At 33.5% G+C, this 14,616-nt stretch overlaps 1 protein-coding gene across 1 annotated transcript in view; it reads right to left on the reverse strand.

Annotated features, from left to right (window-relative positions):
* Positions 1 to 4,852: 4,852 nt before the first annotated feature.
* The window catches only part of LOC148873240 (uncharacterized), a 39,094-nt gene continuing 29,330 nt past the window's right edge, over positions 4,853 to 14,616 (reverse strand). The window contains exons 7-9 of the mRNA XM_088962463.1: positions 14,313 to 14,410; positions 12,676 to 12,886; positions 4,853 to 5,149 (exon numbers count right to left, since the gene is read on the reverse strand). Coding sequence (XP_088818589.1) covers positions 5,064 to 5,149; positions 12,676 to 12,886; positions 14,313 to 14,410 — 395 coding nt within the window. The 3' untranslated portion in view covers positions 4,853 to 5,063. The remainder of the gene's footprint in view (positions 5,150 to 12,675; positions 12,887 to 14,312; positions 14,411 to 14,616) is intronic.

Here is a 14,616-nt window from a genome sequence, read left to right on the forward strand (position 1 = left end):
GTGTGTCTTAGCAGAAGACTAGGCTTGGTTTGGCCAAATCTCTTTAACTCTGGGTGTGCTTTTAGCACATTTGCTATTGTTCTTTATACTTGTTGATTGATATTTATTATTATCACCTTATACTTCATATATTTGCTCTTTACCGTTTCAATTCAACATTTAGGCTGAGTTTGGAAGGAGTACAAATACAAATATGTACAGTACAAATTCATACAAAATAATATAAAATATAAGGTTTTGCTCTCTACATATTTGTATTTGCACTCCTTCCAAATGGAGCCTTAAGTTTTTGAAATGGCATTAGTTGGGGAGGAAATCTTGTAGAATCCAGCTTACTTGGGCAGCATCTACTTTTACTAAATGTGAGTTCTTCTATTAAATCTAAATTGTTATACTAAATTTAGAATGGAAAACGTGAGCTATGCTGATTTACTAAATCTGAAATATGGCTTCTAGCATAAATTACTATTTTTTTTTGTTATATTGAAATACTTGATTCTACTTAAAGCTTATATTGTCAATATATTAATTCAACTTAGTTTGAAATGCTTAGTTGATTATGTTCCTCGTGTGGGATTAATTAACATTGTTATCTGTTTATGTATACTTTGTTAACTTTCTAATTAAATTGGATATTATGAATAAATCTTTAACAAGGCTATTATTACCTTGCCCTCTAAGATGGATGAGGAGTTAATATTTTATTTTCCCCAAGAGGAATCTTATATTTTGCACCTCTTTCTATTCTTTTTTCCATGAGGATTTACTACGCCCCCGTTTGCAACATTTTATGTCTACTGAATGAAGGGAGGAGAGATGAGGGGAGTGATGGAGAATTTGAGTAGATGGATTGGTTATGCAGAAGGGGAGGGGGGAGGGGGCTAATAGAGGAGTGACCTTTGATGGTGGAAAATAGGGAGAGGAAATTTGATGAGCCATTTTTCTTTTTCTTTCCTCTTCTTATTGTGGGAGCGATGGTGATTTCTTTATTTTGCCTTCTAATTTTTTCTTCTTTAACTGTGCACGTGTTTTCTTTGCTCTAATCAAATGTTATTTATTTATTCATCCTAATAAAAGATACTTTAAAAGAAATGAGTTATAAACCTTTTATTTTTATAATTAAAAATTTAAGACCTTGATATGAATTTGTTCGAACTTTGCCTCAAGGGGTTTGGTTGGGGGTCTCGAGGCAAAGTCCCCAACTCAATTGTTAAGAACAATAAAAAAGAAAAAAAGAAAAAAACACAATTTTTCAAAAAGCGTATGCATGGGCCAAAGCGCAAGGTGCATCAGGTGCCGGGCCTGCCTTTTGAAAGTGCTATTCACCTAATACCAAGGCGAGGCGCATACCCTAAAATGCACATCATCTGTGTGCCTAGGTACACATTAATGACTATCAATGGGTTAGGTGTGGTCCAAGACAGGTTGAACCTAGTCCAAACCAATAAAGACATATAGACCCAATAAAACCAAATCCTATTGGCTCTTTTAAACCAGACTCGGAAGTGAATTGAATATTAATTGAGCCAATTGGATCTGGCTTATTAGGCTGATTATTTTTGACATATAATATAACAATTTCAAACTTCATTTTTTGAATCTATATATTAAAACGAAGCGTCAAGAAGTTTTCTCCTTTTTTTGAATTTTTTATTTTTTTATTCCATGTCATTTTTTTAAAGAACCAATGAGATGCTCTCCTTCCCCAACAATCTCTTCTCCTAAAATATCTTAAACTACCTCCCCCACTTTCCCCTAAATAATCTCCAATTCCTATTTATCTCCTAACTTATCTCTAATTTACTAGAGAATTTCTCTCCAAATTATCTCTAATTCCAATTTATCCTCTTTTCCACTTTTTATCTACATTTGTCTAAAGAAAGTTTAAATTAAAATTTTAAAAATTATTTAAATATTTTAACAAATTATATAATAACTTTAAAATATTTATTAAAACACAAAAAATAATTATAATAGATTTAATAATATTCATATTATTAATAGTTTTATATTTGTACAAAATTCATCACGAAAATATGTACTAACAATATAAATTATGATTTTCCAGATTATTTAAATAATAGAAATTTAACATTAAAAAATAAAATATTATTTCAATATTTCAATAACTAAATATCTTAAATAATAAAATATTAAAACTAGCTAAATAATTATATAAAAAATATTTCAATAACTAAATATCTTAAATTCAAATAATGAGTGTTTTTCAATGTTTTATATATTATTTAAATACTTAAATAACTAACTATTTTAAATAACGAAATATTTAACACAATTATATTTTAAATAGTTAAAATAACGAAATTATACAATAAAATAAAAAAAAAATCATAACATAATATTCAAAGAAATAATAATTTAATATTTTTTCAAAATTATGTAATAATAGTATAAACTTTAAAATAATTATTAAAAACACAAAAATAATTATAATATATTTAATAATATTCATATTATTAATAGTTTTATACTTTTACAAAATTCATCACGAAATTATGTACTAACAATATGTATTATGATTTTTCAGATTATTCAAATTAAATGTTATACAAATAATATAAATTTAACATTAAAAAATAAAATATTATTTCAATATTTTAATAACTAAATATCTCAAGAAATAAAATAATAAAAGTAGCTAAATAATTACATAGAAAAAGGTTTAATTATTTAAATATTTTAATAAATAAATATCTTAAATTCAAATAATGAATATTTAAAAAATTTTATATAATATTTAAATATTTAAATAACGAAATATTTAACATAACTATATTTTGAATAGTTAAAATAACGAAATTATGCAATAAAATAAAAAAAATCATAACAAAATATTCAAAATAATAATAATTTAATATTTTTATAAAATTAATAATGAAATTATGTAACAATAGTATAAACTTTAAAATATTTATTAGAACACAAAAAATAATTAAAATAGATTTAATAATATTCATATTATTAATGGTTTTATATTTTTACAAAATTCATCACGAGATTATGTACTAACAATATAAATTATGATTTTCAGATTATCCAAATTAAATGTTATTCGAATAACAAATTTAACATTAAAAAATAAAATATTATTTAAATATTTCAATAAATTAATATCTTAAACTCAATAATGAGTATTTTTAAATATTTTATATATTATTTAAATATTAATAACTAAATATTTAACATACCTATATTTTAAATAGTTAAAGTAACAAAATTATGCAATAAAATAAAAATTTTAAAATAAAAAAATCATAACATAATATTAAATTTAATAATAATTTAAAATTTTACAAAATTAATAATGAAATTATGTAATAATAGAATAAGTTATAGTTTTATAGATTATTTAATTCAATTAATAATTATAATTATAAAATTTAAATTAGGATATATTAAAACAACTAAATAATATTTTCAATAACCAATTTCACTTATATCAATTAATAATTCTAGAAAAATAATTTTCAAAAGAAATAATATTCATTAATAATGATTTTAAAATCTTAATATATATTTATTATATATTTAATATACTAAAATTAATATTTATTGTATTTTTAGAGATTATTTATAGTTTTTTGATAAATATATTTTCCATAATTATGTCTAAATCTATATTTGTTTTGTTATTTAACAAAAAAAATTAATAATTATTGGATATTAAACTATTGTTATTTAACTTTTTAAATTAAATTTATTATACTTATTGTATTTACTGTATTTTTGTTGTACTTTATTCATCGATATTTATTAGAGATTAAACTATTATTTGAGATTACAATATTTATTGACTGACTTAATATATTTTTTTAGTATTTTTTGTGATTACTATAATTGTTTTATTTTTATTATCAATATATTTTCAATTATTGTGCATTTTTGTTACAAATTTGTAATAATTATTGGATATTAAACTACTTTTATTTATTAGATATTAAAATATTAATTTAGATGAAATTAAGATTGTTGGTCATGGCTTGGTTTAGTTTGGTTGTAAGCTATTTGGTCCACCAAATCGACATTGTCAGGTTGGGGAATTGGTTACCCTAAATCTATTGACCATTAGTGAAAACCAACTAAATCTGGTTGTATTGGTTTGGGTTGATTTTTGATTTACTCAATTGGTTTAAAAGATTATATTGAAAACTCAATTTTAAATTTAAAAAATTACATTTATTAAAAAGTAAATTTATAATATAAAATATTTGAGACTAAGAAATATAGGAATTTCCCCACTTTCCTGTGTTAAAAAATTATATTTAAAATATAAAAATATTAATATATATCTATGATTGGGTCACTCGATTTTGGTCAATTTACAAATGGCCACAACGAAACTGATCCCAATTTCAACCGAAAATATTAGAAACTGAGCAATTTAGGTTCAGTTGGTTGGGTTGATTGGTTTCATAAGTTCGATGAACAAGCTTAACTGTAAAAGGCTGTGAGAACGATGTAAACAGTCTTGTGAGAATTGAATCCAATCTCCTTTTACTATGGTATTCAGATTGGTTTTAGCATGGTTTTCAAAACCAGACTGGACCAGACAATCAGACCGGAAAAACCGGAAATGGTCCTCTATTTTACTCCAGAACCCTCCTTTTGGCCCAAAACCATTGATTTAGTCAACAAACCACTGACCCATGTGATTGAACCGTTCAAACCATCCAGCGGTTTTTGTCTTTTTTTTATATTTCTTTTGTCAAAGTGGGCCATCCATTCGGTTCAAATGGCCAGACCATTCGACCCAGGAATTGGACCCCTGAATGGTTCGTTGTCCTGTTCAGTTTTAAAAACCTTGGGTTTTAGAATCCTTGACACAATGAAGTACTGGGAGATAAATATCTCAAATTTTGTGTTCTCTAATTCATCTTTTTATGTTGGAATTTGGAAATACTCTAATTCATCGAAAAATTTGTACATTTAAAGTCCTGAAAATGTTTCCATAAGATCCTTCAAGATTTCATGCAACCAGAAGGCTTCTTACTAGAAAAAAGTGGGAAATTTCCACGGCTTCCTCCAAAAGAGGTGCGCATAATTCAGTAGGGTCGGAACTTCCTAGCAGCTCTCAATTGCTGTATCCGTTTTCTATCTTGCTCAAATTTGCTTTGCAACATCATAATCTCTGCAAAGAATAGACTCGTTGATTCAGTCCAAATTTAAAAAGAATAAATTAACAAAAAAAAAAGGGTCCATCAAAATTTCAGCAAAGATAAAATAGATCATAGGAAATGACCATCTAACAAAACATGCATTAATGCAGGCATGCACCTAAGTAACAATGCTCAGCTAGAGGAAATATTAGGATGCAAGCAATTGGACTTACAGGATTTGAAATATACGATGTCAGGAAAAACTCATCAACACCAGAAGGAAAATGAGGTCATTGTTTGGGAACGTTTAACTCATAGAGCCATCAATTGGGTGAAGACTTTGGAACTATTTTTTCCATTCTCTTTTGATGATTTATGGAGAATTGCCATCAGCAGAATGGAAGCCTCCTCAAGAGGGTATCATTAAGCTCAACTTTGATGGTAGCAGTTTAGGCAATCCGGAACCTTTCGGTGTTGAGGGAATTTTAGAAATACAGAGGGGCTAATTATCACTTTATATTCCGACCCTACAGGAGTAGGGGATTCAGTTAATGCAGGAATTCAAGCATTGTTACAAGGAGCTGAATTTTCCAAAAAACTGAATTGCAAACAGCTTTTAATCGAAGGTGATTCCAAGCTAGTGATCCAGTGGTTAAAAGAACCAGAAAGAGCAGCCTCGTCCTATAAGGGGGATCTACAAAGATTCAAATGGCTAACTACAAACATGTCAGTCCAGTTCCAATGGGAAAGAAATCAGCAAATGGGTTAGCAGACTCACTAGCTAAACAAGGGATGCATAAGAATCAGATCTTTTAGGCTAAACTGTAATACTATGTTTTAATCTGAGGCTGCATCTCGTGCCTCATTTTGGGAACTTTCACCATGTATCTTTTATGCTCCCAATATTTTAGTAAAATGATTCATTACTCACCAAAAGACAAAAAAAAAAGGTAGAAAAAAGGTGATAAGAAATTTGAAATTACCTGAGAAGAGAAAACAAAAACAAAAACTCCGCCATCCTTCTTTCAATCGAATTCCCTAACAAACACCCTGATGTCAAAACCAAATTTGCATCGAAAAAGTATATCCCTCTATTACAGATAACATCAAGTTCTCTATCGCCCTCCTTCCCCAACTACATACCCAACTGGTGTTATAAAATTCCATAAACGCTTCCCAAGATAGCCTACCCCCTGGCTGACCTCCCAACAGCAACTACCAACGATATAATCTGGATGATGCATATAACATATTTAATTATTCTCTCCTGCTCTTCTAACTCCCACCTCTCGGGATTTCATCACTTTATTTCATAGCCGATATGTCAAGACGGAGGATAAACCAGATTAAAAGTGGATTAGTTGGTATTAACCTGGAAGAGAGGGAACTCTCAAGCTTGGCTGAGGTGTTGGGTTGTGAGGTGAGGAGTTGGTCTGTAACCTACCTAGGATTACCTTTGGGGGGAACCCGAGAGCTGATGGTTTTTGGAAGCTGGTATTAGAGGGGTTGGCAGAAAAACTAGCCTTTTGGAAAAGAAACTACATATCTTTTGGAGGAAGAATCACCCTGATTAGAGCCACCGTTGCAAATCTACCCACTTATTTCCTATCCACTTTCCATGTCCCTTCAAGAATTGTTAGAGTTAGAGAAATTTATGAAAGATTTCTTGTGGGAACTCTGGGAAGATGATCTGGTTAAATGGGATCAAGTCTGCAAGCCTAAGGATATAGGGTTTAGGACTAGGTAATATCTCTCCCAAAAATACTGCTCTCCTGGGTAAATGGTTATGGAGGTTCCCCTTTCGTAAGAGACAGGTTATGCTACAAAGTTATAGCAAGCGTACATGGTCAGGAGGGTAATGGTTGGGATGCTAAACTCAACCCTCATTATACTTCATCTTCCCCTTGGAAAGCAATCCATTAAAAGATTGCTTTCCAAGGGGTGATATAATTCGGTTCTGGGAAGACCTTTGGGTTGGGGAAGCTCCATTAAAAGATCAGCCCTAACCTTTTTGCTCTCTCTAACCTCAAGGATGTTCCTGTGTCCTTATGCACTTCCTCTCCCTCAGGCCCCAACTGGGACTTGGGCTTTAGAAGAGGTTTAAGGGAGAGTGAGTGTGCATCTTTGATTAACCTTCTTAATATCCTGGAGAACACTTTTTTTGGACCCACTTTTGGATGATTCTAGAATCTGGGTTCCCTCACCGGATGGACTTTTCACTTGCGTCTCTTTTTTCAAATCCTTTACCTGCTTCACAAGGGGTGGACTTCCCAATGAAAGAAGTGTGGTCTAAGCCTATCCCACCTAAGGTTCAAGCTTTTTGCTGGGAATCTTTCCTTGGAAAGGTGAACACTTGGGATGTGTTGCAGAAAAGGAGGCCTTTCTGTTGCCTCTCTCCTCATATGTGCTTGTTGTGTAGGAAAAATGGAGAGCCCTACCCCACTTATTTATTTCCTATCTCTTTATCTTTCTTGTCTGGGAGCTTTTGTGATCTTGTTGGCTGCAGGTTGATCCCTCCCCAAGATGTGGACATTTTCAGGCCTAACTTCTCAAGGCAATCAAAGAAAATAGGAAGACTGATGTGGAGAGTCACTAAGGCTGCAACTGTGTGGGTGGTTTGGAAGGAAAGGAACAATAGAATTTTCACTAGCAAAAGTATATCTGCGGAGGAGGTTATTGAGGCAATAAAAGTGAAGGTTGCTTTCTGGATTAAAAATATGGAATACTTTCAGGATTTCACAGTGACTGATATTCTAAGAGCTCGGAAGGAGATAACACATTCCTCTAGAAACAAAGACAGCAAAATAATGGAGTGGAAACCCCCACAAGGTAGTAAAGTTAAACCGAATCATAATGGAAGCTCGATGGGCAATCCTTGGATGACAGGAACTGGTGGGCAATTAGAAATTAGGAGGGCAGATTGCTGGCCCTTTATTCCGGGCCAACTGGTGTAGATAACTCCATTAATGATGAATTATTGGCTTTACTACAAGGTATCAGGATAGCTAAGCAGTTGGGCCTCAGACAAGTGAAGGTGGAAGGGGACTCCAAAGTTATCATCTCTTGGGCAAGAAAAAACAGGTATATTCCCTGGACTCTCAAGAATGCTTTCAAGGAAATAGAAAGGGCTGCAAGAGAGCTGAATGCTGAATTCAAGTGGGTTTAGAAGAAGCGCAAATGGGCTAGCTGCCTCCCTTGCTGAACAAGGGGTAGATAGGCAGCATCTGTTTTGGGCATCTTTATAACATAGTGTTGGCTAATGGGCCATTGTTGTTGTCATTAATTAAGCTTGTAATATTTTTCTCACTTGTTTTAATTTAATACATTATAAGTTTCATTGGTCAAACACACGCACACACAATATGGTCATCATTTGAACTGGTCCATCTCATGTTCAGGTTCTCTGAATGGCTCCTCCTAAACTTTTGTTTTTAACCCCGTTTGGAATCAAATGTGTTAAATTTAGTTCTGTTCTCATAAAAAATTCTGAGTAGTTTTTTTTCTTTGTTCTTTTTTGTTAGAATAACAGTTTAGCATATATTATATATTCTAATAAGTTTATGTAGACACCCCATTTTGACCCTCCCTTTGACCATTCCAGGTATTGCCCCTTGGGAACATTGTGGTCATTTTCCTATCAACCACTCCAATTTGAGCAATTCAAGCAATTTGGCTAAAAGAACAAGTACCCCCCCACCCAAATTGGTCGATTTAACAATTTTCTGATTTTTTTTTATTTGGAACAACCATGCAGCATCAAGCCTAGTTTGTTAGAATAACAGTTTAGCATATATTCTAATAAGTTTATGTAGACACCCCATTTTGACCCTCCCTTTGACCATTCCAGGTATTGCCCCTTGGGAGCATTGTGGTCATTTTCCTATCAACCACTCCAATTTGAGCAATTCAAGCAATTTGGCCAAAAGAACAAGTACCCCCCCCCCTTCAAATTGGTCAATTTAACAATTTTTCTGATTTTTTTTTTTTAATTTGGGACAACCATGCAGCATCAATGCCTAGCTGCACAGCTTCAAGCACCATCTGCATGGCACTTGGGTGAACCTAGGTGTGTGACTTCCGCCATGCATTACTCTTCTCCCTTTTACCATGTTCCCCAACCATTATTGTGCTGGAAAATTCAAATTTTAGCTCAAAACAATGTGTGGAGCATTCTAGAATGGTCCCAAGCCAGTTGCTAATAGAGATGCTCATGGTTCCAGACCAAAACCATACTGAATTAATCGGTTAATTGGTTCGATTTTTGTTCAGTTCAATTCTTTGGTTTTCTGGTTTTCCATATCTGTAATATATATAAATAATTGTATAAATATAATATATATATATATATATATATGTTAACCAAAAACCAAACCAATCAGTTCGGTTAACCAGATTTTTCAGTTTTTGTTGAGGACCCCTAGTTACTAATACATTAAACACCCAAAAATTCAAATTTTTGGAGCTCAAATTTGGTATTTTCAATTGAAACACACATGGGGTTTGAATCTTGCTTGAATCTTGACCTAGAACAATCTAGGTTCAAAATTAAACTCAATTAGAATGTTTTAGGCCTCCCTGCTCTATAAATAGGGGGCTTAGGGCCTTGATTTAGCTAAAGGAAAATGAGAGGAAGCATAGAGAAGATCTCTAAATAGTGAGCAGCAGTCTACTCAAGCAGGGGATTTGGAGAAACAATTCCTCCAAGTGTGGCAAGTTCCGGCAAGGGCAGCTTTGTTCAACCAAGAGTCTTCATAGAAGAGAAGCTGTAGTTCGAATTTGAAGGCTATTGAAGTTTTATAAAGTCAGGGGAAGCTTCCGGAGGTGCCCACTTCACCATTTTGCTGAGATGGAAGTGAGTGAGTTCCTTTATACACATATTCTCCCTACTCTCTCTTCCCTCTTTTTCCTAAATTTTCGTATGCAAAATTAGCTGGAACTCCCATGATCCCACTCGGTGGCACTCCCACCACCTAGTTTGGATCCCCACAGTTATAACCTTGACATTCAAATATATCATACAATGTGCAGGGGAGATCATTGATGAACGTAGCTGGATGAGGAAGACTGCTCATACCACTATGCCATACAGGTAATGTTAGCAGGTGTATGAATTGCAACAAGCATGTTTCTTTGCAAAACATGACATTTTTTTCATGAATATTTGGAAGAGGCATCTACTTTTATTTTTTTATTTTTTGTGAAATAAGGAAAAAAAAATACAGATTTGATGTTTTGGGTTGTGGGCACAAGTGATCTGCTGATTGGGGATGTTTCCATTTTATTCAAATCATATTTTGGAATAAAAAGAAACTGAAAGAATGAAGATATTTTTCTGACAAGTAACAGAAACTTTATATATGAACTATAATGTACACCAGATTTGTTTTTTAGAATGGAAGAACACCACTTAACCCCCTACATAAGCAAAGCTTGGCATTCCCCAAATATAGGTCAGATTACCTCCCTCTCCCATAATTATCAATATTTACAGTGTATCCCAAAAGATACGCTCCCTGCTCACCAATTATTTAGCCAAAGCACCAGCAATTGCATTTACTAATCTTGGCACCCAACTAAAATTTACAACCGAGTCCCTTCCTACCAGTTTCTCCTTGGTTTCTTGTCTATACTGCCATGTTGTTATTGCCCAACTAGCTGATCACCACCTTAGAGTCTTGTTCAACGATAGCATCTTTCAGGTTTGTATGTTTTGCCAGTATTGGCCCTTATAGAACTGCTAACAACTACACTCTTTATGAAGTTCCCATTACCAATAGGACCTGAAAACAGCACTTGATCGAGCCATTCACACCTCTAAATATCCCACTCACCCTGGATGGGCCAGGATTTCCAAGGCTGCCTCCTTTGAATTTTAATTTTATAAGTTCACTTTTGAGGTGGTCCCCACTGTCTTTGATACAATTTCCCTTTGGACGAGGAGATAGCTATCAAACTCCAATCTCTATGAATGGCATTCTCTGAAAAAGGGCTACAGATAGTTTTTCAACCGATGCACCACTTTGACAGAGAAAAAGGAAGAAGAGAAGAAAGAAACAGCAGAAGAAAAGAGAATATTTGCCAAAAAGGCATAAGCCTCCTTAAGAGGGGGATGAGAAGGAGGAAGATGAGGAAGGAAGAGAATATTTTTATTTTATTTTTAATAAAAATCTTTTATATTAAGAAGAATGAAAATGCATAACACTAGCTGAAGAGGAAGGTGGATAACACTTTTCTTTCCCCTTATCTTTCCTTCCCTTTCCTTTTCTTTCTTTTTTTTTTTTTTGTCTTTTTGTATAAGTTGTGCTTGAGGTGCACAAGGCATGTGCCTCTAGCATGCCTCATGAAAATGAAATATGAAGCGTATGCCTCTTGCACTTAAGGCGAACGCCTAAGAGGTATAATGCCGCTGGCATACACCTCAGCGCATTTTGGGGGCACCTCCAGGCGTATGCCTCCCAGGCTCCCACACCTTTTAAAACATTGATCAATACATGCACAAACCAAGGATATCACATATGCAAGTCATGAATAGGGATCCTTTCTTATTTAAAGGGTTGTCTAGGCAAGGGGGTGTTGTATTCTAATCACAAGCATTTAAATGTTGAGGCATATATCGATGCAGCTTGGACTAGTTTTATTGATGATAGACGTCCACTTCTGGATATTGTACTCTTCTTGGAGGCAGACTCTACAATGAGGCTATATTGTGACAATCAAGCAGCTATAAACACTACACACGATCCAATCTAATATCATCACACAAAGTACATCAAGATTGACAGACACTTTATTAGAGACAGAATTTCCAGTCGGGAGATCTGCGTGCTATGTGTGAAGTCAGATGAGCAACTTGTTGATTGCCTTACTAAAAGTGTAAAGTAGGGTGGGCATGATAGATAATTAGGCTCAGCTTGAAGGGTAAGTGTTGAGTGTGTGAGGGCAATTAAGTAATTTTGGGTCATTGTATTATGCAGAAATCTTAAGGGCATATTTGTAATTGTCATTCCATAATATAAATATAATTCATCTTGGGTCCGAGGAGAATAACTCAACCCATACAACTTTATTTCCTTTTTTTCCCTTTTCTCTCTTCTCTTCTCATCTTCTTTTTCTTCTTCTCAAACCTATACCTTCATAGACAACTAGTAACACAATCATATTTATACACAAAATTATGGCTAATACAGGGTATCATAAAATTCATTTCAGAGACAGTAAAAGTATAGAAATTTTGCTTCATCACAGTTCAACTATGATCTTCAGCTCCATTTGGCATGCTACCAAGCTTAGGTGCAACCAACAAAGACAAGGCAACTAGAGATTTTTGAAAGCAAAATATCAATGCTTTAAGTAGAAATAAGCAGGAACCAATTGAATACACAAATGTATATGTTTATTAATGTGCATGCATATGTTTAATTGAGTCAAAGCTAAGAAATTCTTAATTCTACTTAACTCTCTTACATTTTCTTTATCAATGATGTCCTTTGGCACATAAGGAAGTAATTATTTTTGAAAAGAAAGTAGAAAAATAAAATTTTAGTTATTATTGGCATACCATTCCTTTGGGCCTCCCTTCGCTGGAATCTGTAAAAATCAAGCCCAACTTCCTTGCTTTTCTTTTTTGCCATTTTGTCAACAACAGCAGCCTGAGCAACAGAACCTACGGTAATTCCACTTTCAGAATCAATTGTCTTCTTCCGACCTTTATGATGTACCACAACTGTCCATCCTCCTTCTGCAGCACGGGCTTCTCTCTCTTTTCTAGCCTGCATCATTCAAAATGAATCAAATGCCTTAGCATGGTATTCAGAATTATATAACCTGCATACTACCTGGAAAGACAAGAACACAAAGGGCATCTACATAGGAAACCATTGACAACATGCAAACAAGATTGAAAACTTGTAAATACAAACACAAAACTAATATCTGAACACAGAAGACTTATTTCAAGTTTGTAGGCCTTCATAAAATCAAAACATGTTTATGTACCAAAAACATCAATAGTACATATATACAGAGAAGCAGAAGCAATGGTTAATCAATCAATTTTGATGGTTCCTGAGAAAATATGTGAGAAGATAATGGGGTAATCTTGTTTCACATCCTCCAATTCCCACACGCCATCCAGTTGGCTGTGTTTGGTTTGAAAGTGGTTATTTTCCATGCATCCGATTTATCAGATTTATCAATAAATCTTCCAAGCACCACATTCAAGAAACTGATTTCACGGATGCCTCTAAGAGGACCCCCCCCCGAGTTGCCATTCTGAAACCATGCAACCCATCACCTGAACACAGTCCTCCATATCATTCAAGGTTAACTCCATTAACACTCATGTATGAATTCACAATTATATATTTTCTTTGTGATATATAACAGTATCTCTTTAATATAACAAGGAGTATGTAACCTAGAAAGAGGAGGGCAAGAAAGCCTCCTTAAGGGGCCCAAAAATACATCAACAAATTGCAATCTAATGAGGAAAGCAAAGGGCCAAAAAAGTAACAATGGCTGCTGTGTCTCTTAATAACTCTCAAGTTGAATCAAATTCCGATCCATACGCTTGAATTCTTTGTGCACCATGGCCCAGTCAATCACAAATGAGTTTATGTCCTTGAAAAATCTAAGCAATGGGCACAACATGCTTTCAATGGTGGTGAGTCATATGCAATGTAAACAACATAACCCAAACTGCATATGTTCCTAGCATAGCATGCATATATATATAGGCATTCAAGGTATATCCTTCGATTCTTGTGTCTGCTTTATGTCCCAAGATGGTAAAACGTAATGGCTCCTCAACACAACCACCAGAATAGGTTTTTTTATAAGTAAAAATTCATTAAGATTTAATTAAAATCACCAAGGATAAGCAACTGTTACAAGCTTCTCTGAGGACGCGCGAGGTGCAGCCTCACTCTTAAAGAAAATACAGCACAAGAACTACAATTGAGCCCAATACAACTGATCCCTAATTACCCCCTGCTTAGCTAAAGAATCAACCAAAGCATTAGCCTCCATCCCCACCCATTGTATAATCAAAGTTATCTGTTGTGCTAACCATTTGAACTTCATTTCAAATGGTTGGATATGTACAAAAATCGCATATATGCATGTTTATTTTCAGACAACCCCAATGCCAGTAAATTGGATCTCAAGCAAAAATACAAGTGATGAGATGAAAGTTACCTGTTCCTCTTGCGCTTCATAGGAAGTTATGAACTCATCAATTCCTTGTTGTAATATCTTCAATCCTGGTCTACTTTCATGGTACTCCAGTACCCACCCTGTAATCAAAGAAATTTTTGAGAAAAGGATGGAACCATAAAGCAGGCAGATCAACTCTAAAAGGTTTGTATCACACTAAAGAAAATTATGTATGGATATAGTTGAAAATTACACCTACAATAATTCAGAAAATGCAAGAAAAGAAGAACAGAGAGAAAGAGAAAGAAGAAGAAAAGAAGTTTCAAGAATAGGTTGTGGAAGAAGA

Source organism: Nelumbo lutea, chromosome 1, assembly GCF_056320005.1.
Source record: "Nelumbo lutea isolate HS-2025 chromosome 1, American lotus-T2T, whole genome shotgun sequence".
NCBI classification, from domain to species: domain Eukaryota; kingdom Viridiplantae; phylum Streptophyta; class Magnoliopsida; order Proteales; family Nelumbonaceae; genus Nelumbo; species Nelumbo lutea.